Source organism: Malaclemys terrapin, chromosome 5 (assembly GCF_027887155.1).
Source record: "Malaclemys terrapin pileata isolate rMalTer1 chromosome 5, rMalTer1.hap1, whole genome shotgun sequence".
Classification (NCBI taxonomy): Eukaryota; Metazoa; Chordata; order Testudines; family Emydidae; genus Malaclemys; species Malaclemys terrapin.
The window spans coordinates 49850951-49877937 of record NC_071509.1 but is presented as its reverse complement, the minus strand read 5'-3'; the positions used below and the strand labels follow the sequence as shown (position 1 = coordinate 49877937).

The 26987-nt window shown below is 41.8% G+C and overlaps 1 protein-coding gene across 8 annotated transcripts in view; it reads left to right on the top strand.

Annotated features, from left to right (window-relative positions):
* CORIN (corin, serine peptidase) overlaps positions 1–26987 on the top strand; it is a 306982-nt gene that overhangs the window by 11069 nt on the left and 268926 nt on the right. For 7 of the 8 annotated variants that reach the window (XM_054029070.1, XM_054029074.1, XM_054029073.1 and 4 more), the window contains exon 2: positions 22720–22864. In XM_054029070.1, coding sequence (XP_053885045.1) covers positions 22744–22864 — 121 coding nt within the window. In that variant the 5' untranslated portion in view covers positions 22720–22743. Of the gene's footprint in view, positions 1–2096; positions 2116–22719; positions 22865–26987 lie in introns of those variants that run through there. The other variant, XM_054029072.1, reaches the window with a different exon arrangement.

The window sequence follows — 26987 nt, the reverse complement described above, 5'->3', positions numbered from 1 at the left end:
TACTCTAACAGCACATCAATACTTAAAATGCTGCATTGGTGCAGCTGCACTGATGCGTCTGTACTGATGTAGCTCTTTAATGAAGACACTCTACACCGACGGGAGAGCTCTCTTCCACCAGCCTACCACCTCTGACAACGGGCAGTAGATATGTCAGTGAGAGAAGCATGGGGACGAGGGAAGTTAGGTCAGTATAACTATGTTGCTCAGGAGACTGGATTTTTCACACCTCTCAGTGGTGTAGTTATACTGATATAAATTTGTAGTGTAGACTAGACCTAAATCCAATCACAAATGAATTACCAACATAATATGTGAAACAACCCCAAATGAGTGTGTTTTGTGAACCCTAAACTCTCCCTAAGAACACTTGGCCTGCTTCTCTTGCAATCCACATGAGGTACAATCTCTACCTATGGGACCTTGCCCTTAGGAATGGATTACTGTCTGGTCATTTGAGTTATGAGAAGAATTTACAGAGAATCCCTAAAGGCTCCTTGCCATTCCCTTTCTGTTTTCTCCAATCTCCTCCATCCTCTCCCCCTCCTCTGTTATTGTCCTTTATTTCCTCTATGTTTTAAAATACAGAACACAGCGATTATTGATCACTGCAATTAAAGCAAATTTTATACTATTTTCTTTATAACAGTAACATAGTTACTGTTCATCTGTTAATTTCTGGTGACTCCCGGAAAGTCACTTCTGGTTGGTCTTTAGATTACTCATCAGGTATCCAAGTTCTCTTGTTCAGCTTTACTTCTGCCATTGCCAATACAGTTGCTAGAATTTTTTGTCTTTTCCTATCTTCTTTTTCCTGTATTTCACCATTTGCCAAGAATTTTTCAGAAACTTATCTGGAGTTCTCCCTCTGGACAGTCATTTTGTACATTTGCGGTTTGGATTTCTATTCCAAGTCATTGGAGTGTGTTTTTTCCTTACTTAAAGTCTCTTACTGTATAATACTGATTTTGGAAACTGATTGAGAATTTAAATGGAAATACCAATCTGCAGCAGATATCTGCCCTCCTGAGTGCTGCTGTAATTTCCCCCAGCTCTCTTCTCCTTTATAAAGTTAGGACAGAGTGTTCATGGAAAAAATTGCAGCTTGTGGCCTTTGACTATGAGCTTAGAGTGCTCTCTGGCTTTTTCATAATTAAATTTTTCTGATGATAATTATGAGGTTTCATAATTAGGTTTCTGGGTTTTTATTACTGTATTTTTATGAGGCGCAGGCAGGGGGAGCAGCACCCTATGGGCTCTCTCCATTTTTACTTCTTCCAGGGAGCTTGGATGTAACAGGTCCACAATTAAAGTTTTTACAAACCAGATTGGGTTTTCTCCTTCAGCATTTCCAGGCAGCCCCTTAATTCTACTGTTGTGTCTTCTCAATCTGTTTTCTACATAATCCACTTTAAGATGAAGCTCTTTCTCTTTCTCTCTGCTCCATCAGTGTCATGCGGTACTGTGAGAAGTTTGGTTGTCAGATCATCTCTCATGGCCTTAAGCTGAGCTATCATCTACAGAATGTTTGCTTTGTTAGCCATTTGATTTTCCTCAGCCCTGGTACTTCTGCCTGATTTGGCTGCCATGTGTCACTTGAAGCGTGAGAGATCTCTCCATGCTGTGAGCCAGAAACACTTATCTTGGTGAAGTATCTTTTTAAATGTTCAGATTTTCTTGGAGAATCCATCCTCTGCAATTCTGTGCTCTTGTTTTTGGTTATTTTTTTGGGAGGGGATACTTTAGTAGATTTTGGAAGTCAGTGGAGGCAGATTGCTTCAGGCACCCATGTTATTCTAGACCCTGCTAGTCTGCCATCAGGCATGTTTTCTAATCCTTTAATCATTCTTGTGGCTCTTATCTGAACTCTGTCTACTTTATCAACATCCTTCTTGAATTGTGGACACCAGAACTGAACACAGTATTTCAGCAGTGGTTACACAAGTGCCAAATAGAGAGGTAAAATAATCTTTCTACTCCTACTTGAGATTCCTGTTTATGCTTCCCAGGATTGCAGTAACTCTTTTGTCTACAGCATCGCACATGTTCTGCTGATTATCCACAACTACCAAATTTTTTTGAGTCACTGCATCCCAGGATAGATTCACCCGTCCTGTAAGTATGGCTTTTATTCTCTGTTGCTAAATATAGAACATTTACATTTAGCCATATTAAAATGCACATTGTTTGCTTGCCCCAGCTTACCAAGTGATCCAGATTGCTCTGTATTGGTGACCTGTCCTCTTCATTATTTACCTCTCCCAATTTTGTGTCTGTGATGAACTTTCCCAGGATGCAATCTGGAACTGGGATACTGCTGAGCCCTCTGTCTCCCCAGCCTGGGCTCCCTCGCCCACTGTGATGCTCTGACAAGCTGCATTCCCCTCCAGGTCCTGCACTCACACAGCCTTACACAAACAGGGACACACCCAGCTGCAGTTACATGAATGCTTCTCCTAGCCACTCATGAACTAACAACAGAGAGGCTCCAGCCAACTTCCCCCAGCACCGTAGCCTAGGACTCCAGATCTGTACCATCCTACCCTGGTCAAAAGCCTGAGCAGTGTAAGTTAGTACTCAGTCCGCCCCTTTCTCAATGTGGAGAGGACAATGCACCAGCCCTTGTCCCTGAGCAGATTTCCTTTACACTTCAAACAACACACTGTTTTTAGGTAAAAAATGTAAAACAGGTTTATTAACTACAGAAAAATAAATTTTAAGTGATTATAAGTAATAGCATACAGATCAAAGTTGATTACCATAAGAAATAAAATCACACTGTAAGTTCTATACTCTAGACAGGATTTGAATCAAGAAGTGTCTCACTCTGATGGTACAAACAGCCCACCAATCTTCCATATACAGCCTGGGATTACTTCTTTCCCACCTGGGACTACATCCCCAGTTCAGTCTTTGTTCGTAAAGTGTTTCCAGGTGTTTAGTTGTGGGGGGAGTGAGGCCCAGTGATGATGTTGCTTCCCCCTTTTATAGCTTCTTCCAGTTTGCTGGAAAGATCTTTTGCTGTGACATGATTCAAACGGTCTCCATTGTGTATGTGTTATCTCTGAGAGGTTTCCATTGTACACGGTTCTTGGGGTAATCCTTGTGAGTATGTGTATTTCCGTCAATGGGCTACCAATGCTGCTTGGCCTATTTGTTGTTGTACCTGAAAGGCTGGTTTTGGTTGTTTTTAACCTCACAACATATTTCAGTAACAAACACATAGCAAAACTTCATAACACCAGATACAACAGCAAAAACAATCCAACAATATATTAATATACAACAGATCAAGACTTTTAAAATGATACCTCACAAAGCATACTTTGTACAAAACATATATCACCAAGGTAAATATGGGAGTCCCAGGTGTTGCTTTGAGGTACAGAATGTCACAGTGTCGTCTGCAAACTTTAACAGTGATGAATTTATGTTTTCTTTCAGGTCATTAATAAAAATGCTAAACAGTGTAGGGCCCACAACCAATCCCCGTGGGACTCCACTAGACACACACTCGTTCAATGATGATTCCCCATTTACAACTACATTTTGAGACCTATCAGTTAGCCATCTATTAATCCATTTAATTTGCACCATGTTAATTGTATATTGTTCTATTTTTTTAGTCAAAAATGTCATGCGGTCCCAAGTCAAATGCCTTCGAGAAGTCTAAGTATATTACATCAACACTATTTACCTTTATCAACCAAATTTGTATTCTCATCATAATGATTTAAAGTTAGTTTGACAGTATTTATTTTCCATAAACCCATGTTGATTAACATTAATTATATTACCCTCCTTTAATTCTTTATTAATTGAGTCTTGTATCAGCCTCTCCATTATCTTGGCCAGGATTGATGTCAGACTGACGGGCCTATAATTACCCAGATGATCTCATTTGCCCTCTTTACATATTGGCACAACATCAGCTTTTTTCCAGTCTTCTGGAACATGTCTGATGTTGCAAGACTTATTGAAAATCAGCATTATTGAATGTTATAAGGGTTTTCTCACTTCCAGACCAACTTCTCTTTCTGAAGGAAAGTGATAGAGCCCAGCCTTGCAGACTTTGCTAACATGAGTGGTTCTTACTCAGATGTTTAGTTCTATTGACTTCAGTGCAGCTACTCACGAGAAAGGTTGCAGGATGGGGAATGAAGTGGCCAAATTCACTTTTCCAGACTAGAAAATCTGTGTTCATGCTACTATGTTAATATTTGATAGAACCATTTTCTGGGAATTTGCCAGTCTGTTTTTCATCCATCTGTTGGACACTGGAGGTATAACAGATTCTTGATTTATGTTCTATGATCTATATACATAAAATCTCATGACACTTTTAGCAATAATATGGGTACTAAATCTAGTGTTCCAATTTCTTTTCCAGTGGGATATTGATTTTCAGTCCAATCCCTTTTGTAGCTTCAGTTGAATAAAGTATTCTTCATTTCCTCTCCTAAAAACTTCATTGGCACTGAGTGGCTTGTGTATTCCACCCCACAGGTAATTGCATATCTATGGTGGATAACTACGTGTGTAGGGAATCAAAAGAATAAGGCACTTAGTAATCTTTCAGGATGTGGGGTGCTATATAAATACAAGATTTATAGTACAAATTTAACAAATATCTATATTACTGTTTGATAATATCCCAACATATGATTGGAAAGTCAAGCCTCTGGTGAGATTCAGCAATTTAAAAAAGATGCTGCCTTATATCAATATAGTAGGATGCATTTTACTGCTAAAAAGGATATACATAATTGTTTTAGCCCTTAGCACTTTGCAAAATATGGAGTCAGGGAACAGTAACATCCAGAGGAGGAGCAAAGCACATAATCTGATCATTGCTTATTTGGCCTAAACTGAGAGCTACAAATGGGCTCGTGGACTAAGGTAGAGAGAAACCTCACGATTGTAATTAACATTATAAAATCAATCAACCAGCTTCATTTTTTATTACTTTGTCTGTGGTTTAGTGAAAATATCAACACACTGTGGCAGCTAGCAGAATCCAGGGGTACCGAGATCTGGGTCCTCCTCCAATTAGGATTAGAAGACTTAATGAATAGCATTGGAATCTTGGGTAGGAGCACTTTTGGTGTGGATCCATTCAGGGATTTGAAAGAACTGCAAGAGTGCAGGGAGGCAAATTCAGAATTGCCTGATCCGGTCCCAGCAAAGTACAAATTCTTCATGCCGAATACATCCTGTGTTTCCAGCAGTGTGTACACACTACCAGGTGGCCACTCACCCAATCATTAAACTTGAAGTTTCAATGTAAATTCTGCCTGGTGTTTTGAAAAAATTCAAGGTTACCATCTTTAGACATAAAACTATTTATGTGACTAAACTTTGGTTTCCAAGAAAATACATTATCACAGATTCATTACGAGTTCACTGCATGCTCATCCAGGAGGGCTCAGACTTTAAGGCCAGCAGAGACCATCATGCTCTAGTCTGACCTCCTACACATTGCAGGCCAGAGAACCTCACCAGCCCACTCCTGTAATAGACTCACATCTGCTAGCTGAGTTACTGAAGTCCTCAAATCATGACTTCAAAACTTTAAGTTACAGACAATTTACCATTTACACTAGTTTAAACTTGCCAGTGACCCATGCAGCAGAGGAAGGCAAAAAAACAAACAAACAAACCAGTAAACAAGTCCCTCCCCCAGACAGAAATGACTCTAGTAAGTAGCAGGCATAAGGAGCACAACTATGAAACCCAGGTGAAAGTCAAGCGGATGATATCACCTTGTACCATTTGGCAGTTTCCCCATTAGGGCCATCACGCCTCTAAAGTTCAATCTGCACCAATCTTCTTACTAGCTGTCAGCTAACCTCATAAAGGCCATTTCAGACAAGCCCTCAACTTTTTAGGAGGGGTATCCAGGCAGTTGTAGCCTCCTCAATAAGGGTCCCATGGGTTGGCCCTCCTAGCCTTGACCCTGTCACCTTCCAAGATCTTTTTGAGAGGCCTTGCTAGTAGGACCGTGATGGGAACTATCTAAGCTGCCCTGGGTTAGCAGGTTAGCGTTTCGCAGAGCCTGGCAGGAGGAACAGCGGAGAACTGGGGTGCACTTTCCTGGAGCGGGGCAGCAAGGAGAAATGGGGGGGCTAGGGGAGCTGCCCTGTTGCACCCTGCGCCTGAAACCCACGCTCCGGGTGCCGGTGAGCTGCTCCCCTGGGGCTGCCTCTCCAGCGCTTGGCGGGACTGGCAGCGCGGCGCGCAGCGGCTTTCCGCGGGGATTCCCCGACCGCCACAGCCAAAGGCCCCGGCGGGTCGCTACAGTCTCGGGTTCCCACAGCCGGGCCAGGAGCTATGCAGAGCCCGCAGCCCCGGCTATAAATAGCTCTGGCCCGGCCGAGCTGTCAGATTCCGAGGGCGCAGCGGGTCCCCTGACTCGGGCGGCCGGCAGTGGAAAGTCTGACTGCAGATTAAAATACCGCGGTAAAAATAAAGTAGTCGGGCAGCGGCGCCGCGGCAGGTCCTAGCGCCAGCGGGCAGGAGCCGCTGCCCTGGCGAGACCCCGGGGCGCGCCCCCAGCTTAGCGCCGAGCAGGGGCGCCAGGGCCCCTCCTGCTGCGGCACCCCTGTGCCAAGGGGCCGGAGTCCCAGGTGCTTGTTTGCAGGGAGCGGTCCCTATTGGTTACAGGACCTGGTCAGATTTTCCACGTGGGCCAACGGGCCGCTGCGGCGAGCGAGCCGGGCAGCTCAGGTGTGGTGGGAAAAGGGCCCGAGTGGGAAAGCGCGCGGCTCCCTCCCGCGTCTGCTCCCCGAGTGCCCCGCTTCTCTCGCTTGGGCAGGTGCAGCGCCGTTGGCTCCCCTGGCGTTACGGGGGATCTCCTGTGCGTGTTCCAGGGCCTTTGGGGAGCGAAGTAAGTGCCCAGCGCTTGTGACGCCCGTTAGCCCTGCAGAGCCAGCACAGCTAAGGGAGAGGGAGCTGGGTTCCAGCTGTGCATTAGCACGGGGACGACTTGGTAAGGGCCCATCGCAGAACATTTAATACGGTGGGAGTGTGCAGGAGACGGAGTTCGTTTTCGGATCCCAGCTTGAGTTTGCGGAGCTGGAGATTGGGAGGAAAACCTCCTTTTTACTTGTGAACTGAACGGGTTTGAATATGGAGTCACTGTCACATAAAAACATATCAGAGAGACAAGGTGGGTGATCTATTATCTTTTATTGGACCAACTTGGTGAGAGAGACAAGCTTTCCAGACACACACAGCTCTTTTTGGTATACTGGAGGTGAGCACATAGTTCCCTTCCAAGTGTTGTTGTTTTTCCATTTATTTTCTGATGGACAAACATGAAAGAAACAGACACCCAAGCTCCACGATTTGCTCTTTCTCTAGAAAGTAGCCCTCTGAATCAGGAAGGGCATCTAAGCTTTTGTCCACCCAGTTTTCAGAGGAAAAGGGTAGGAAAGATGACCACTCTCAAGATGAGGGCACAAACACAGTCTTCTCACACCTAACAGTTGCTTCATTCCTCAGGGACGTTTATTCATCTCTCCTTTTGTTTGGGACATTCCACCCGCCTGGGACTTCAGTGTCATGTTATCAGGTTTCATGGAGCCCCATTTGAACCTTTAGCAGCCGAAGTGGGTATTCACCCACGAAAGCTTATGCTCCAATACATCTATTAGTTTTAAAGGTGCCACAGGACACTCTGTTGCTTTTTACAGATCTAGATTAACATGGCTACCCCTCTGATACTTCTCTATACCAGTAGTTCTCAACCAGGGGTCCAGGACCGGCTGGGCAGCTGTGAGCAGGTTCCAAGGGGTCCTGCAAGCATGGTTGGCGTTAGACTCGCGGGGCAGAAAGCCAAAGCTCCATTGTGCAGGACTAGCCCAGAGCCCCACCACACGAGGCTGAAGCCAAAGCCTGAGCAACTTAGCTTTGCGGGGGCCCCTGGGGTGTACAGCCCTGGGCAATTGCCCTGCTTGCTACTCCTTAATGCTGGCCCAGGCTTTTATATGCAGAAAACCAGTAGTTGTGGCACAGCTGGACTGTGAAGTTTTATAGCATGTTGGGGGACCTTCAGAAAGAGAGAGGCTGAGAACCTCTGCTCTATACCACTTATCTGAAGACTACTTTTTAGTGGCTATAGCTCTACTTTGATGAATAGGAAAGAGCCAAGTCCTCATTGTGGGTTCACCTTGTATAGTATTCCATCTGGACAAGGTGATGCAAACAGTATGTCTTCACTGCACAATTAACCTGGGTGACTGGGACCCAGGTCTGAGATCCTGAGTTAGCTTCATCTGGGTGTGTGTCCAGACAGCAAAGCCCAAGCCTGTGTTCCAGTGTCCTCACTATTTCTACAATCATCTGTATGTGTTTGCGGGGGGCATATCTCGTGGTTCTTTGTGTTGAGATGCTCTAGGAGTCTTTCCCTGGCGGTTGCAGGAGAACTTGTCTGTTCTTTGGGAGAAATTGTGGGAAAAGCATAGGAGGACTATCAGCATCAAAGTGATTTTGGCTACGTCCTCACTGCAAAGTGGGTGAATTCCAGCCTGAGTTAAATTAGAGCTCAGGTTCTAATCTGTACCCCAAGCAAATAAATTAGTCTGGGTTTAAACCACTTTCCAACTCCATTCTGGAAGAACCTCTTGCTGTAGAGTAAGTAACCATTCTTTTTCCTCGCTATTTGAGTTTCAATGATTGGGTGTCACTGTAATCCTGCCTCAGTGGGTCACAACTGAGGATGCCAAATTCAGGGCAACTGCTGAGAAATAGGGCAGATACACTCCAAGACTGGTGACTAATCCCCCATAGGATATACCAAACCAGCAACAAAAGTAAACTCCTGTTTCACCACACTGGCTAATCAGAAAACATAAAGGCAGTTTCCTCAGGCATTCCAGTTCTTATATTACCACCAAAAACACTGGATTCAGAGATGAGTGGTTCTTTACAACCAGTCTCATCAAATAATAGGTTCTTCTGATCACAAAGGACCAGCCACACACCCAGTTCAATATGTAACTTAGATCTTACCCAAAAATCACACTGATGCCAATCCTTTAGTATCTAAAAGCTAACAGTTTATTCATAGAAAGAAAGGTGAGAGTTAAAATTGGTTAAAGGAATCAATTACATACAGTAATGGCAAAGTTCTTGGTTCAGGCTTGTAGCAGTGATGGAATAAACTGCTGTCTTAAGTCAAGTCTCTGGAGTACATCCACAGCTTGGATGGGTCATTCAGTCCTTTGTTCAGATCTTCAGTTTGTAGCAAAGTTCCCCCAGAGGTAAGAAGCAGGACTGAAGACAAAATGGAGGTGTTTCTAGGGCCTTTTATAGCTTTTGCCATGTGGAAGGCATCATGTTGTTCTTACTGTGGAAAATTACAGCAACGAGATGGTGTTTGGAGTCACACGGGCAAGTCACATGTTCATGCCCAATTTCTCTCATTCACTGCAGGAAGATATGTTTTCGTGACAGTCCACTCAGTGTAGATGGGAGTCTCCCATGGTCCATTGTCAACCACGTGTTTGAGCCGCTTAATTTGAATAATCCTTCCAAGATGTGCTGGCTAGCTACTTTGTGGGTGGTATCCTAGGAGCAAACATTTGAAATCCAGATGTAGAGCCAATACTTATAACTTCAAATTCAAAAATGATACATACATACGCATAGCATAATCATAACCAGCAAATCATAACCTTTTCATAGACACCTCAATTGACAACCTTTGTACAAGATTTCCTGCAAATATATAACAGTGGTTGCAACAAGGATCAATATGGTCATATTTTAATCATATAACGTCAGTCACAGATCCACAGGATCTGTACTATGCCCAGCCTTTCAACAATTCCTTGAGAGGATCCTTTCAGTGTCCCAAACCCCCAAGTGGTTGCACTCTGCCATGTGGCCTCAATGCCTTAGAGACTGAGGTTCCATGCTCCAGCATTCCTGTTCTCATGGTGAGCTCTGCCCAGCAAGTCCAACTGAAGTAGACTCCTGTTCAAAGCCATTGACTCCCTTCAGGGGACAGTGCACTTTGACAAGTAAATATTTTTAGAGACACCAGGCAGCATTTTCAAAACAGAGTAGGTTTTAATAGTCAACTGGGATACAGCATTGAGAGGTCCTTAGGGTAGCATAGAGAAGCAAAGGTTAAGACAGTACAGACTGACCAGTGTCAGGGCTTCACCCAGCCAACCTGCTGTAGAAACCATCTTGGCTCCATGAAACCATCTTGGCTCCATGTCTATCTTTCTACATGAGAGCTTCTGTGTCTTTGGGAGGCCAGTTCTTATCATTGCTTCCTGTCATCTCTCGTTCCATTGTCCTCCTGCTGCATTCCATGCTGAGTTTACCAGTTCCGCCTGCTGGAGCTTCGCCTTGCTAAGTCTCAATTGTTCAGTCAATGGGGTTCCTGTTATCTTTCCAGATGGTCCATTGATATGTGTTGGTTGCAGCCAATTCTTAATGGCCCATTCGTATCGCCCCAGACAGTTATGTGACACACACAAGCACCTCATATCTCCTACTCTTACCCAGGAGCAGCTTCTTAACCCGTCTACATCCACTGGGTAGCAATACCAAGTCAAATAAGTTGCTGACATGCATATCATTCATAAAAACATTACTGAAGTGTTTCAGTTCAGGTCTGTTGCTGTTGAATTGTTCTGTACTGGCATTAATATAGGTGTACATTTAGATAAGAGATCTGAAGCATGCCAAGCTGAAGTAAAAGGCCATGATGAAGACCATATTCCAACTGTTCAGAAATTATTAACACCCCCCTACTTCAATGAAATCAGAGTATCTAGATTTTCGGTTGATAGCGGTGTGGAAGGGTTAAGTGCCCAGATGGTTTTCTTTTGCTTCCTCCTCATCATATGGTAGGGGGTTTGTGTGGGCTGTTTGTAGATCCCAGAGAAAGTGTGAAAGGCAGGAAAAAATGTTTTCTCTGGATGAAATTCAAATCAGATAGTTTTTTACTTCCTGACTCAAGTCATAACTGCAGTAAGATCTTTGTTTATTGAGAGACTGATTTGTTGAATTTTTCTGGAAACTTATATTGATGGGCTTGTAAGCCTTGTAATGGCATTCAGGTGACTTTGGGCAGATGTTTTTTCTCCTGGGGATCCTTTATCAACATTAAGGCTTCAATATAATATCAAAGTGTCAATTTTTAAAAAAATTACAAGAACGTAAGTGCATTATTAACCATTTAACCTCGAGCTTCGTTTAGCAGTTCATTATTACCTGACTCATGAACCAGAAAATAGATTTGCTCACTAGTCACCTCTCTTAATTACTTCTGTCAAGGTATCCTTGTAGTTTAAAAATCTTCCTTTCCTTTCTTTCTTGTCCTTCCACTGAAGCAAAATGATCAAGGTCTAAATATTTCTGAATGGAGGATCACTAATGAAAAGTGAATTATTCACCTATCTCAGTTTTACAGTTAATGAGTTAGCAACATATGTGTCATTGTATGCTTCCATTTTCCTCTATGGAAAGAGGGCTATAATAAGGATTCTTCTACCTTGAGATAGTAAAACTGTCACTTTGACTCTAAATAAGAGCACTCCTTTTAGACAGCAGATGTTGCTACTGCCCGCCCCATCCCCATAGAATAATGTCTCATAATTCTCTCTAAAGAAAAATCATTAGTGCAAAGCTAATGTATCAACTCAGAAAAGTCATACTTGAATCCTAAATTTTAATTTTGCATTAACAAAACTTTATGGCAGGGGGAGTAGTACTTACATATTTTTCTTATATCTTCTTAAAAAAACCCATAAAGTATTAAGGGACAAATGCCCTAAAGATGATTTCTTCCTCTTAGTACAGTCTTGCACCTACCCTTCCTGACAAATGTTCAACCCATCTTTCCTTTGAGATGTTGGATTTCCCTGAATTTAAACATGATAAATTATTGTATTCATATAGCTAGCTGGTTGGTGTCTAATATTGTGATGGGTTGGATCACAGAAACCCCCTTGGGGCTGCCGACTGATGTGCCAAGACTACTTCTGCCCCTGCTTTCCCTGCCAGCTTAGGACTCCAGCACCTCCAGTCTTATTGAGCCAGACACGCCAGTCTGCTCCAACACAGACCCAAGATCTGAACCATGTGCCCCAAAGCTGCAGACTTAACTGAAAGCAACTTGAGAAGTGTTCCTGTCTTTAACACTCAGATGCCCAACTCCCAATGGGGTCCAAACCCCAAATAAATCTGTAAACTCATAAATTGTTCGCTCTCTATAACACTGATAGAGAGATATGTACGGGTGTTTGTCATCCCCCCCCCCAGGTATTAATGCATACTCTGGGTTAATTAATAAGTAAAAAGTGATTTTATTAAATACAGAAAGTAGGATTTAAGTGGTTCCAAGTAGTAACAGACAGAACAAAGTGAATTACCAAGCAAAATAAAATGAAACACGCAAGTCTGAGTCTAATGCAGTAAGAAAATTGAATACAGACAAAATCTCGCCCTCCATGGTGTTCCAGTAAGCTTCCTTTTACAGACTAGTTTCCTTGTAGTCAGGGTCCAGCAATCACTCAGACCACCTGTAGTTACTGTCCTTTGTTCCAGTTTCTTTCAGGTATCCTTGGGGGGGTGGAGAGGCTATCTCTTGAGCCAGCTGAAGACAAAATGAAGGGGTCTTCCAGGAGTTTAAATAGACTTTCTCTTGTGGGTGGAGAAAGAAGATGGAGTTTTGGAGTCACATGGGCAAGTCACATGTCCATGTATGACTCAGTGTTTACAGGCAACAGCCATTGTTTACATGCTACCCTGAACGTCCTCAGGTAGACTTCTTATGTGGATTGGAGCCTTCCAGGATTCATTGTCCTTTAAGTGTTTCTTGATTGGGCACTTAAGTTGCACATTCCTTTCTCAAAAAGCTGAAGGCTACTTAGAAATCAAGCAAATACACAGACAATATTCATAATTTTGAATACAACAATGACACGTGCATAGAGATAGGATGAATATATTCAGTAGATCATAACCTTTACATAAATATGTTACATGGCATATGTAGCATAAAACATATTCCAGTTATATCATATATACATTCATAAGCATATTCCCATGAAGCCTTATGGGGTTCAAGGTCACAAGCTGGTTGGTTTCTAATATGTTTAAAGATGTAATCCTAAGGGCAGAGGAAAACTTGCTGTCTCTTCTTTCCCTTCAAATTGTCCTAGCTGCACAAAATGGAGGAGGGTCTATGCTAATCTGTCTCTTGCCTGGAGTCTCTTGGCTGCTGCAAGGGCGTGTTAAGAAATCTCTGCTACTTCTTTTTGCCTCCAGACTCTGTTTTCTTGTGTTAATAGCTCTACTACTTGCCTCTGCTCATCAAATTCCCAAGGAGCAGAAGCAGAAAAGTGACATGAATCTTGACAGTTTCACTGCTGCCTACATAATTTTGAATAGTATTAGTGAAGCTGACTAAAGTCTTGTTAATGTTACTCTGCATCTACTAGGCAGAAGTATGGACAACTGGTAAGGTACTGGAGCTGTCTCTCCAGATTCAGGAAGACAGGGCAATAGTTTACAATCAGTTCTCATTTGAAAGCTTATCTTTGCAACCATAAGGTGTAGGTAGTTTTTTTTTTAAATGGCATAATTTCTGCATTAATGGATGACTTAGACTCCCACGTTCTTCAGGGAAACCTTCCCACTCTGCTGGTGATGGGGTGAGTGGATTTTTCAAGCCCCGCTAATAAGAAATATTGGAAGAGGTTCAAAGAGATAAAATAGTAGCTATAATCTGGTGCATAAAAATATTCTACAGGCTTCTCTTTTCTTTTTTTCCTTGGAGGTCTCCCATCCATATATGTATCTGGCCAAATCTTTGTTATCTCTCAGTATTACATCATGGATATTTTTTTCCTTTTTAATACTCAGAACATACAAGATCTTTAAGCATAAAAAGGGGAAAACTACTGTTTAAAATTTATTCCCTTGAGTCACCAATAAATCCTGACCACAAATGGACTCCAAAGATTTGGGTAGTCAGGAATTTTGTTAAACCCTCTGCAGAATTCCAGCATTTTAGGTGCTCAAATTCTCCTTTAACTTGTCTTAAAATTCTCACGGTGCCTAAGAATGCTGTTTTCTGCAAGTCACTGATCGTGATGTCTTGACACCTAATGTGTTCTTGAGCTGCTCTTTCACACCCATAGGGATGGTCTTTTTTCTAGTTTTCCACAGCCATTCCACTTCATGGCAAAGTTCTTCATACTTCACTCTCTTCTCTTCTTGTTTCTTTTTGATGTTTCTGTCTGCTGGTATGGCAATATCAATTAACATAGTCTTGTTTGTCTTCTTTTCCACAACTATGTCTGGCCCATTTGCCTGCACCATTCAGTCTGTGACGGTTGCCAGATCCCATAAAATCTTAGCCTCTTCATTCTCTATAGCACTTACAATTCTGAGGTCATAATACTGTATGGTTTGTTTAAATCCATATTTCCCACAGAGGCTCCAATTCAGACACTTGGTGCCCTCATTGTTTCTGTTCATATATTCTCTCTCAGCCAGGCTCCTGTAGTCACTCAGCACATGCTCCACCATTTCTTCCTTCTCAAAACACATTCTGCAGTTTGGGGAACAATTCTGTTGGTCAATTGTGTGTCAACAGTAGTTAAGCCTGAAGAACTGTTCTTGTGCACTCATCATGAGGCTCTCTATCTCTTTTTTTGAGGTATCTTTCTATAAGCCATGAGTTTATTAATCTTCAATCATGGAAGCATTCAATCTCTCTCCACTACTGTCTGTGCACTGATTTCTGTGTAAGTCTTTCAAGTCTTTCTTTGGTGATTTGCTTTCTCCTTTCTTGGACTGGGATGCATGCTCGGCCATTGCTTATTACTGCGACCAGATGATCTTTTACTCTGGCTGACTCCTCGTATATTTTTATATTATATTCTTCATTGTCAGTTGCTTCCTCCACAGACAACAGACCTTTTCAGATTGTCAAATGCACATCCCGTCCACGTCTTGATTAATATTCATTATTGGTAACATACAGAGAGGGGAGGTAAGTAAACTTACTTAACAATTATGTGCTACAGAACTCCTCTATCTGACTTAAAATATTTTCACAGATCATGAATTCATATTTATGCGAGAGACTGGATTTTCTGTAGGAAGCCTCTAAATACTAAGTGGAAATTATAATTATAATATGATTCCCTTTCTTTCTCTTCTTATGAATCCAGTACTAGTCTTTATTATAAGACAGTTATGTGCATGTGCACACCCACACCCTTAGTAGTTTCAAAATTTCTTTTTACTCTCCAAAGATAAACTGTTACAGCAGACCACTTACACACTTTGAGGAATGATTTCGAAAGATTTGAAGATGTATCAAAAGATATCTTGCCTGATACGAACTACAAAGAAGCCCAGTCCCGCAAGCGAATCAGGAAAAAACAAGCAAATGATACAATGCAACAGAAACAGCATTGAATCCTAGAGACAAATTTCGCATATCTACTTACTATGCTATAATTGATACACTTGAAGCTCATATGAAGAGGAGAGGTGAAGTGTACAAAGAAGTATCAAGTAGATTTTCTTTTGTAAACGATATGGACTTATCTGACGAACAATATTCAGCTAGTTGACTCATACCCTGTTGACTTGAACATTAATCTCTGTGGAGAAGTACGGCAGTTCCACTGTTATATGCACACAAAGTTTAATGAAACAGGAAAAATGAAATTCAGTCACATTGATCTTCATGACACAATATTGAAAGTCGGAATACAATGTGTATTTCCAAATGTAGAGATTGCACTACGTATTTTTTTAACATTGATGATTACTAACTGCTCCGCAGGACACTCTTTTTCTCAGCTGAAAAGAATAAAAAACCCTCCGAGAACAGCAATGTGTCAGGACAGACTTGATTCACTTTCCCTATTGTGTATGTAAGCGGACATGCTTGTCGAGTCAGCTTCAATGAACTTATTCAGAATTTTGCAATCAGAAAATCTAGAAAGAAGCTATTTTAATTTCAGCATACATGTAAGTTTTGCGTCATTTCGAAAAATAAAATTTTATTTTACGGTATAGTATTGTTTTCATTTTGAATTAAATATGGGGGGGCACCATAATCTTTTCAGGGTTTAAGGCCTCTAGAGGTCTTAATCCAGCCCTGGGTGTAGTCCCATGTAGTGTACATTGCAGTAATGTAATCTTGAAGTGACAAAGCATGGGAAATTGATGGCGAAGTCGAACATATGTTCTAACCCGTGGAGCGGCCCCCGATCCTGCTCCCTGGCTGGAGGCCAGAGTGGGGCAAGCCCCAGACCCCATTCCCCAGTGGGAGCTTGAGGGCCAGATTAAAAGGGCTGGTGGGCCGGATTTTGCCCACTCCTGCTCTAACACATAGTGAACACTGTACCTCTCAAATGTCACTCATCATAGTCCCAAAGTTACCTCTGTGACAAACAAATTTGTTGAAAATTATTTACATCAGAAATAAAGAATTTTGAAACTGAGGTTACAGGAAAAATATTTCAACTGAAGGAATGACCCCCACGGCATTTTGATTTTTTGGTGTCCCCCATTCTGTATCTTTCTTGTGCATTGTCCCTCACATTTGGTCCACAGCTGGCTGAGACCAGAAGCAGGCAAAGTAACAGAATGGGTCAGAATGAGCCTCTCCCACTTGAGAGAGCCAGCTGCGCTGTGTACAGTGGGGATTAAAGGAGTGTTTTGGCTATCATCAGACTAGGTTTTTCTTGTAGTGAATTAAAATTAGCTCATGCTTATTGCAAGTTTTATTTCCTTTATCGCAATCAATACAGGAAGAATGGAGCTCAGCTAAGTAGCAGTTAATAGCAGTTCAGTAGGAGAGAATGTTTTAGCCTGCAGTTTAATGTTTTAAGCATGCTATATATTCACAGCTGACACCTGTTTTAGTATGGAAACTGATTATGTTGAAGAAAAATGATTTTTATAACCGCACAAAATGAAGGTTAAGTTTTCAGACTACCAGTGAGCCCATAACTTAATTGAAAGAAACCCTCCTTGAATCAACTTTTTATGACTGGTGTTGTCATTACGATTCTATATTTGTCTTATTTATACAGGGAAGTTTATGTACTCACATGCTACAGGAGGCATTTACAGTACTAATTCTTGTTACAACACCCTATCCACCAGGTTAGCAATAGTTAAACAACATAATTTTGATCAGGACATGCTGGAGAAATAAACATAGACATGGCGATGAATTTTAAAGGGAAGACTGCAACTTTATTAGCTGCAGTGAGGGGAGAAACATCAAACCAAACACCAGGTGTTTATTTGAGATATACCTATCTCATAGAGCTGGAAGGGACTCGAGAAGGTCAACGCGTCCAGCTCCCTGCCTTCCCTAGCAGGACCAAGTACTGATTTTGCCCCAGATCCCTAAGTGGTTGCTACAAGGATTGAACTCACAACCCTGGGTTTAGTAGGCCAATGCTTAAATCACTGAGCTAGGGTCCAGTGTAGTGTTAAATGCTCTCCCTGTCAAATAAGAAGATTCAGGGTCAGCCCCCTTTGTCCTCACTGCTAGGATTTGGCCTATCCCCCAGGCTTCTCGCCCTTTTCTCAGAAGGGGGAATGAGGGTAAACATGAAGAGTAGCTCAGTATATGAAGAGTTAAGGTCTTTCTAAAGGCCAGTATGTTCCAATAATTATCTCTTGGCTCTCTTACTCATGTTTATCTTTTAGCCTCTTGACATCAGTGGACACTTGCCACAAATTGAAAAGAAATTACTAATGCACTTATAAATGTACAGCTTTTAAATCTCCCATCTTTACTCCTTATTAATTTAAAGCCAGGCCTCCAGGATGGTGCAAGGAAGGTGAAGAAAACCATTGGACACCTTGTCAATTTTGCCCTGAAGGAAACATTCCTTCTTGATTCTCAGAAACTACTGATCAGCCCCACCGCAGCCTAGAAACACAGTTCAAATCATACATCGTTATAGGGCAGGAAGGGTGGGGTAGCAGGCAGCAATGGCAGCAGAATGACTGCTTTATGCCCTGAAGGCTTCACATACAGAAATAAAGGGAGGATGGTGTGAAAGACCATCAATTCTTTCCCTCCCTCAACCTAGCTAAAGACAGGATCTCCATGTGTATTCTGAGTGGGAAGGCCCTGAGCAGTCAAGCTTGCCCCTCCCTTGACCCCTTCTCTCAGGACTCCAGGGTTTGCCTTTCCCCTGTTGTGATGGGGTGGCATTTATTCTTGAGGATCAAGTAGACAAAAGTATTACTTTAGGACACTATCTCAAACATGAATTGGTGCATGAATTGACTAGATTGCCTAGGTAGGCCGTGGAAGCTCTTTTGCTGGAGGTTTTCAAAAGGAGGCTGGATAGCCATCTGTCTTGGATGGTTTAGACACAACAAATCCTGCATCTTGGCATGGGGTTAGACTAGATGACCCTTGTATTTCCTTCTGACCTTCTGATTCTATGATTCTAATTCCTAGCCCATACCAAAGTTTCGGTGGTGGCAGGGAAGAGAATGACATCAGGGATTCTATAATATAGCAAGTGGAATGCTTTTATAATTAGCTCTATAGGACGTAAGAACATAAAAACAGCCATACTGGGTCAGACAATGCTCCATCTAGCTCAGTATCTTGTCTTCCGACGGTGGCCAATGCCAGGTGCTTCAGATGGAATGAATAGAACATGCAATTATTGTGCGATCCATCCCCTGTCATCCACTCCCAGCTTTTGGCAGTCAGAGGTTAGGGGTACCCAGAACATGGGGTTGCATCCTTGGCCATCTTGGCTAATAACCATTGATGGACCTATCCTCCATAAACTTATCTAATTCTTTTTTGACCCCTGTTATAGTTTTGGCCTTCACACCATCCCTGGGTAATAAGTTCCACAGGTTGACTGTGTGTTGTGTGAAGAAGTACTTCCTTTTGTTTGTTTTTAAACCTGCTGCCTGTTAATTTAATTGAGTGACCCCTGGTTCTTGTGTTATGTGGAGGAGTAAATAACATTTCCTTATTCACTTTCTCCGCATCATTCATGATTTTATAGTCCTATCATATCTCCTCTTAGTTGTCTCTTTTCCAAGCTGAAAAGGCCCAGTCTTTTTAATCAATACCCTTAAGTTCTCATTTGTGATAGAGAATGGCCCTCCATCAGAACAACCTCTAGTTATTTCACATTTTCCATAGATGTGGGTGAGTAAAAAACATAAAGATGCTCAACTGAAAGAAAACAAATTTGCTGAGTTTATTTCTGATGACTCACTGATGGTAATGTTAAGTTAGTCTAGTGTTTCTGCTTGAGTAATAAGAACTCCTTCTGCAATAGGAAAAACAGAACAGTCCTTTTAGTTTTATAAATATTTGCTTTGCTGTTATCACTATGCTAGCGAAAGGGTCTTTTATAAAATCATCTCTTCCACAATTCAGCATTCCATTCCTGAGCAGTCATTGGATGCAAATTTATATCTAATAATTCCTTAATATCACATTAACATCTGTGAAAGTAGATTGTCAGTGAAATAGTTAGGATTTATTTTGGTTGCATTTAGCAACTGAATTGTAGTAAAGAAAATATCTAAAATATGTATTGACTATAGATAGATACAAAAACTATTAAATCCAAAACATGTAAAATCTTCTTTATAACCATTTTGACCATTACTGGTCATGCTTTTAAATATTTCTGATTCATGTGATACATCTCTAGTACACAGATTCTTGCATAAGATGGCTCACATAAATTATGTCAGTAGCACTTTGGAAAATGTCTCTCACAGAGACTGAGGAACACATGGTGAAGGGCTTTTGGAAGTTCACTGTCTGCACTGGCGAGACAGGTATGTCATAACATGTTTTAGATCTCTCCTTACATGACTCTTCAGGCAACTCTACTATGGTGGCTGCATATTCTCAATTATATGCCACTCAGCACAGAATAAAGAATTAAGATCTCATGTAGGACCAATGTTAAATCTCCTTTTCCCCACATGGAAGAAAATTGAAAATTAGTAAAGGAAATTGATGGTCCTACACTGCTGACTGTTTTCTCAGTGCTTTACATGACTACAAAACTTTGTTATGGTATCTCATATCATATCTCCATTATTCTTAAGCCAAGCATTTGGTACTGCCATGAGTCAGCATTTACACTGACTGCCAGTTATTTTTAGCGATTGGGCAATAGTCCCCACCATTGTCAGCTATACGGGGAAGGCCCTTTATCTCCTGGAATAGCCTGCAGTGAAGGATTTTATTACTATTGGAATACTATTTCCTCTTTGCCAGGGGATGATATTGTGAAGGCCAAAACTATAACAGGGTTCAAAAAAGAACTAAATACGTTCATGGAGAATAGGTATTCATCAAGGGTTATTAACCAGGATGATTTCAATTGGCTTTGCCTGGGACCTAAAAACTGAAATGATTAACTTTGAAGTGCACTTGCTGAACGGTAGGGAGCAAGTTCTGCTCATGGACTCTCATTGGTGAAGAATCTTGTGCATACCGTGCAGTAGCTACAACCTAAAGAGTGCATTGCAGTAATTTAGCTGAGAGGTCACAAAAGCCTGAGTTCTGGTCTTAGTCGAGAAATAAGATTGCAACTTCTGAATATTTTGAGGGTTAAAAAAGTACTCCTGACAACTGATAAAACATTGGTTTCCATAATCAGTTTGTTGTGGCCTCTAAGTTGGGAGTCCTGTCAGCTCACTCGGGAAAACCATATCAAAAGCTAGCAGTACCCTGGCCCCAAAGTGGACTGCTTCAAATGCTCTCCTTGTCATGAAAGCAATATCTCCTCCCTCTGTAGCTTGACCTGCAACCTGAGCCAGACAATGCAACTGTGCTGAGACTGAATAATTGTGATAAGAAGAGGTAGCAATGCATATTTGGGTATCATGAGTTACTGCTAATAGCTCAGGCTATGGTGCTGCCATATCAGTTTTCAATGTTACTTTATCTTTACATTGAACGCAATAGTGACACAAGAAATCTATGTGGGATCCCATACTGGAGGGTTCTCAGTGCAGATGAGTAACGTTACCCAATGATGTTCAAAAGAAATAAATGGAATCACAGTAATTAAATCCTGGTCATTTCCTCCTGTCCATACAGTTGGGTCAACCGCAACTCATAATCAATAGTATCAAAAACAGATGACAGCTCCTATGTTATCTGGATGGAGAGTTGTCTCGCATCCATCTTGCACACTAGTATTGTTTGTGCCATTCTAGGACCGGACAGATGGGATGATGCCAAAGAATTCTATTCTAGATACTTGTCATCTACAGTCTTCTCGGCCACCTCCATAAAAGGGAGGGCTAAGCCAAGGAGGTAAATAAGTAAGACCTCTGTGTTAAGAAACAGTTTCTTAAGCAGCAGTCAAACTTCAGTTTATGTCAGACAATCTGTTCTCCACAAAAAGACATTTATAACAGAAACTACCAGTGGGAGAACACTTAACCATTGGCATTTATATTGTGGGCAAAGATCCCAGCCATAGGTTATGGGTTTTAGCTTCCCAAAGTCCCTTTTCATGTGTTTGGGGTAAGATGCTGTCATGGTAATGGGTGTATTTGTACTCTTGTATCCTGTCACTGTCTCCCTCTATCTAGTGCAAAAGGGACAAACTTCAGTATGACTGATTTTCCTGACAAAGAACTTAGATAATTGTTCATGTCACTCAACTGATAAGTCAGATTTAGGGGAGACGCAGTCTGAAATTAATAACTTCACCATCCTATGACCTTATCAAATGCATATTGTTCACCCTAGAGTCTTTCAAGCAAAAACCAATGTAGACTTTAAAATTTTTTTAAAACCGGGATTGTGTATCAACTTTTACAAAAATTGAATGACAACAAATCCACTCTTCCTGTTAAACATATGTTCATAATTTTGTTTCGTCTCTGTTTAAAATGGATAGTATTTTTCTAGTAGATTGAAGCATAGGCCTGAATACAGTTCTGGCATATAAGGACTTTTTTCTGTGTACATCATGCATTCTGAAACTTGATCCTTCAAATACTTTTGCACATGTTTAACTTTATGCACATTGAGTAGTTCCACCGAGTTCAGAAAATTCAACGTAAGCTCCCTAGCCCTTCATGTCCCCATTTGTAAAGTGGAAATAATATTTATCAGCTTCAGAATGTGCTGTGAGGAAAAATAAGTTACAGTTTGTAAAGTGTGTTGAAGATGAAAAAGCATCATGGTGCTTAAGAGCTGAGTATTATTATTTAAAACAGGATTTATAATAGACTGACAGATTCCTTAATAATATATCCTTGAAAAGATAAAGTCAATTATGCAGTCATTAATAACTGTTTTTTAAATGGACTACTTTCTACACATCTGGGTAAGGTGGGCAGAATTTAGCCGCTATTGTTTAAAATTTCGTATTTATTTTAGGTCTCTCAAAACGCAATGACTTTCACTCAGCCTAGCGATTTAAAAAGTTCAGCAAACAAGTTTCTGAAATGCTAGTGGTGGACGCAGTCTGACACATTGAAGGATGAGCTAAACATGTAACTTATGTGTACTGCTTATTTGTTGACAGGCCAGTTAAAATTTTTATATTACCTTTCATTCATGACCTAAAGATATTTATGGCATATATTTCTGCTGTTATGTGTATCAGATAACAGTAGTTTTGAAATATAAACTCATTGGAGTTACTGAGTTACATCAGAATGATAAAACTGTACTCTTCTGTGTTTCAGGTCTTAGGAACAGATGAAGATAATATGGGGGATGGTTGCTCTCAGAAGCTGGCTTCTGCCAAATACCTTCGACTTTTGCTTCTAATACTGATTCCATGCATCTGTGCTCTCATCCTCCTATTGGTGTTCCTGCTTACCTTTGTAGGTGAGTACTAGTCTTAACTAAAGAGAAGCAAGCTGAAATATACTTGTATTTTAACAAGATGATACAAATAAGCACTATAAACTCACAGTCCAGTCTACTTTTAGAATGTAAACAAATGTCTTAGAACATCCACTTAAAACTGTAAGTAAATTATGCTTTTTTTCAGTTCTGCTATGCTGCTTCAGTTGCAGAGAATACCTGATTTTGATTGTTTGTTTAAAATTCATTAAAAAGTAATTAGGAGGAAATTTTTGAGGCTTTGAAAATTAATTTTTGATATACTTGCTGCCTTGGACATACATTATATTGATTGTTTTCAATAGTCACTCTTACAAGCACTTAATGATAAGTTTTTAAATATATATATGTGTGTGTGTATGAAATAAATATATTTAAATATTTCTAAGTGGCACAACATATTGCTCCCTTACATAACACACACCAATTTATAAACCTAATATCTATTTTCAGGAGAAAGTTAATTTACAAGTAGCAATAAAACTTTCTGAACAGACTACAAAATCTCCTCCCCGTAACCAATAAAATCTAAGTGTTTTGTTATTAACTGTAAAGACACATAATTTCAGAACCACAATCCTATTTCATTGAAGATAGATCTGCAGCTATACTTAATTTTTTAGTTATTCAATCCATTAATTAACTGCATGTTTGGTATGGAATTAACAAATTAATGATTTATTAGAGAGCAACAATTTTAAAAAAGCTAGTTCTTTGTTACCTTCACAACAAAGTTGACATGCCTGCAATTAAATCGTACCTATGATGAGAGAGAAAGAAGTGTGTTCGGATAACACATTATATAACTTTTTGTTTTTATTGTGTACAGTACGGTAGGGTTGTAGTTGCTTGTGTACTTTTTTTGTTTTTGTTTTTGTTTTGTTTTTTTGTTTTGTTTTGTTTTTTTTGCCAGTAAAGAAATTTTTTTTATTGAAATGCATTCAATGGTTTAGCAGCATAACTATATCTCTTATTTCAGTGCTGGCTGATACTGCCTGCCTTTTTTACTTGAAGTAAAAAAAAAAAATGTGGCAAGCTGGAGTGCAAACATGATGTGATGGTGGAGACATGGATTCAGCAAATGTGTATTGTTCCTGGGTAGCCAGTCAAGCAACACTCAGTGGCCAGTTCAAGGGGATTGATTAACATGGTTACAGACTTTCGGACGGATTTCTGAGATGCAGTGGTGGCTTTAGGTCAGAGTTATATTTATTTAGGTTTATAAAAGCCCCGATAGGTACCTATGCTATGTTGTCCTGGGCAATGCAGGCAGAAAGACAAGACACCAGAAATGTGGTTTAGCAAGGGCACAGCTTTATTAAACAATACATCTGAGAACTATTGGGCAATAACTCATTCAGTGCAGGTCATCCCTCCTATTGCAATCTGAATGGCTGCCATCATCCTCCCCACTCCAATAAATTGGTCCCAGCACCATTTCAGGCTCCCCATCACCCTCCCCTTGAACAAGGGATAAGAGGGTGGAGAAGATGGGGTTGTCTCCTCACTGTACCAGACATTAGGACCCCTGCCCCATTTCCCACCTTCTTTAGGGGATACCTTCTCCGAATCCACTTCCAATTCCAGTTGATCAAGGAAACAGACCCCTTACTGAACGACCTGAACTGGGCACCTGCCAAGTTTTGCCAGTTGTGCCAAAATGAGTTTTACAAGTGAACCTACCCCATTGGCTCCCTGCACTGCTGAGAGGAAGGTTAAAAAACCTACCACTCCCAGGCCAGTTTGGCACTGAGGGCAAAATTCCTTCCTAGCCCCATAAAGGTGATCAGCATAATACCCACAGCAAGGCTGCCACACTGGATCCTACTCTAATTTCAAGAGGGGAAGAAGGGGGAAGCTTTTCTTCCTAGAACAGAATGGCACCCTTGACCAGGCAGAAGGGCTTATAAGACCTCCCCACTCAGTATGTGGGAGTAAATAGGCTTATGTTGCACTCTTCTGTCCTACCAAACAGCCACAGAGTGCCATCCTCCTCCTCCTCCTCAAGCCCATGAGGAAGGGAGGGGATGCAGCAATCCTTAAAGGGGAAAAGGCTTTTTTTTCCCCCAGACAAAGCCCTCCTCCCCCACCTCTGAGGCTGCAGAGGAGCACTTTGGGCTCTATTTACATACATAAAATATACAACTATTTAGGGTTTTACAGGTTTACAACAAACACCTTGAATTCCCCCTAGAAGCCTGTTTGCAAAGAGTGCAGGTCATGGACAATTGTAATGTGCTCCTGATAAGAATCTCTGCATAGTAAACCAGCCACTGCATTCTGCGATTGGTTTAGTTTATGAGTGATCTCAATGTATATCCCAAATTAAGCACTTAGCACATTACAGTTACCTAATCATTTCAAAGGGCTCAGGCCCAGTGCTGGGTCAGCTCCTGGTTGAGATAGGGGCTAGAATGAGCTGTGACATTCAGTGGTTCACCTATCCTGGTAGGTTTGACCACCACAAATTGTCAAAACATCAAAGTCCTGTATTCAAATTGCCTTCCACCTCCAACTCTATAAGTTCCAGTATCTACAATAGGACCAGTCTGCTGAGGAGGTACCAGTAGATAGTTGCTAACTGGTTAAAAATATTTCTGTAATTAATCATAAACCAATATTTTGTTCTCTCGCTAACTGGTTGATCTGTTACATACTCTTCATTAGGCTCTTTGCTTTGTTTGATCACATTTTTAGACTAGCCTGACCTTTCCTGCTGTAGAAATGGCCTAGAAGTCACCCTCACTACACACAGCCAAAATTGCCATTTAATCCTCTTTGTTTGGCTTCTAGCTTAGAGTATGTGAATCTTTGTTTAGATCTCATCACTGTCTGTTGCACATCTTTAAATAAAATATTAATTTTCCACTAGCAAAAAACTGGAAAATGATCAGTAAAATTGTTGGCATGGTATTGCTCTGAACTGAATGAGCTTGGCGCGCATCTCTCATTTTTATACTGAACACACTGAATGACAGCATGCCGTATGCTTCCATCATCTGGTCATCTCTAATTGTAGTTTGAGACGCAAATCCAAAACAGATACGTTTATTAACTTTGATATTTGGCCACAGTTATGATGGCCAAATCTGACATGTCTGCAGAGTATTTTGATATAACACACATATGTAAATGAATGAAATCAATAGTGTATCTTTTTTATATAATGCATGTTGTAGTATATTATTTAAGACAGGGGTGGGCAAACGTTTTGGCTTGAGGGCTGCATCCTGTTTCCAAAATTGTATGGAGGGCCGGTTAGGGGAGGCTGTGCCTCCCCAAACAGCCAGGCATGGCCTGGACCCCAGCCCCATCCGACCCCCGCTTCCCCGCTTCTTGCCCCCCAATGGCCTCCCCCGGGACTCCTGCCCCATCTAACCCCCCCGTTCCCTGTCCCCTGACAGCCCCCGGACCTGCCATCCAACCTCTGCTCTCCTTCCTGACTGCCCCCCTAGGACCCTTGCTCCATCCAACCACCCCTTCTCCCTGCCCCTGACTGCCCCCTGCCGCCCCATCCAACCCCCTCTCTCCTTCCTGACTGCCCCTGGAACCCCTGCCTCTATTCAACCCCCCTATTCCCCATCCTCTGACTGCCCCGACCCCTATTCACACCCCTGCCCCCTGACCACCACCTGAACTTCTCTGCCCTTTATCCAACCCCCGCCCCCGCTCCCTGCCCCCTTACCATGCTGCCTGGAGCATCAGTGGCTGTCAGCGCTACAGCCACGCTGCCCAGAGCAGCAGGACATGCAGCCGCACCGTGCGGCTGGAGCCAGCCATGCCACCGTGCAGCACAGAGCACCAGGTTAGGCCCGGGCTCTGCAGCTGCGGTGCCCCAGGAGCTTGCAGCCCCGCCGCCCAGAGCATTGCACCAGTGGCAGGGCGAACTGAGTCTGCGGGGGAGGGGGAACAGCAGGGGAGGGACCTGGGGCTAGCCTCCCAGGGCAGGAGCTCAGTGGCCGGGCAGGAGGGTCCTGCGGGCCGGATGTGGCCTGTGGGCCATAGTTTGCCCACCTCTGGTTTAAGACCTTGCAGAGACACAGCTCTAAGTACCTTGGAGAGGTATAAACTATTGTTTTAGAACCCCATGAATGAGCTCCTCAAG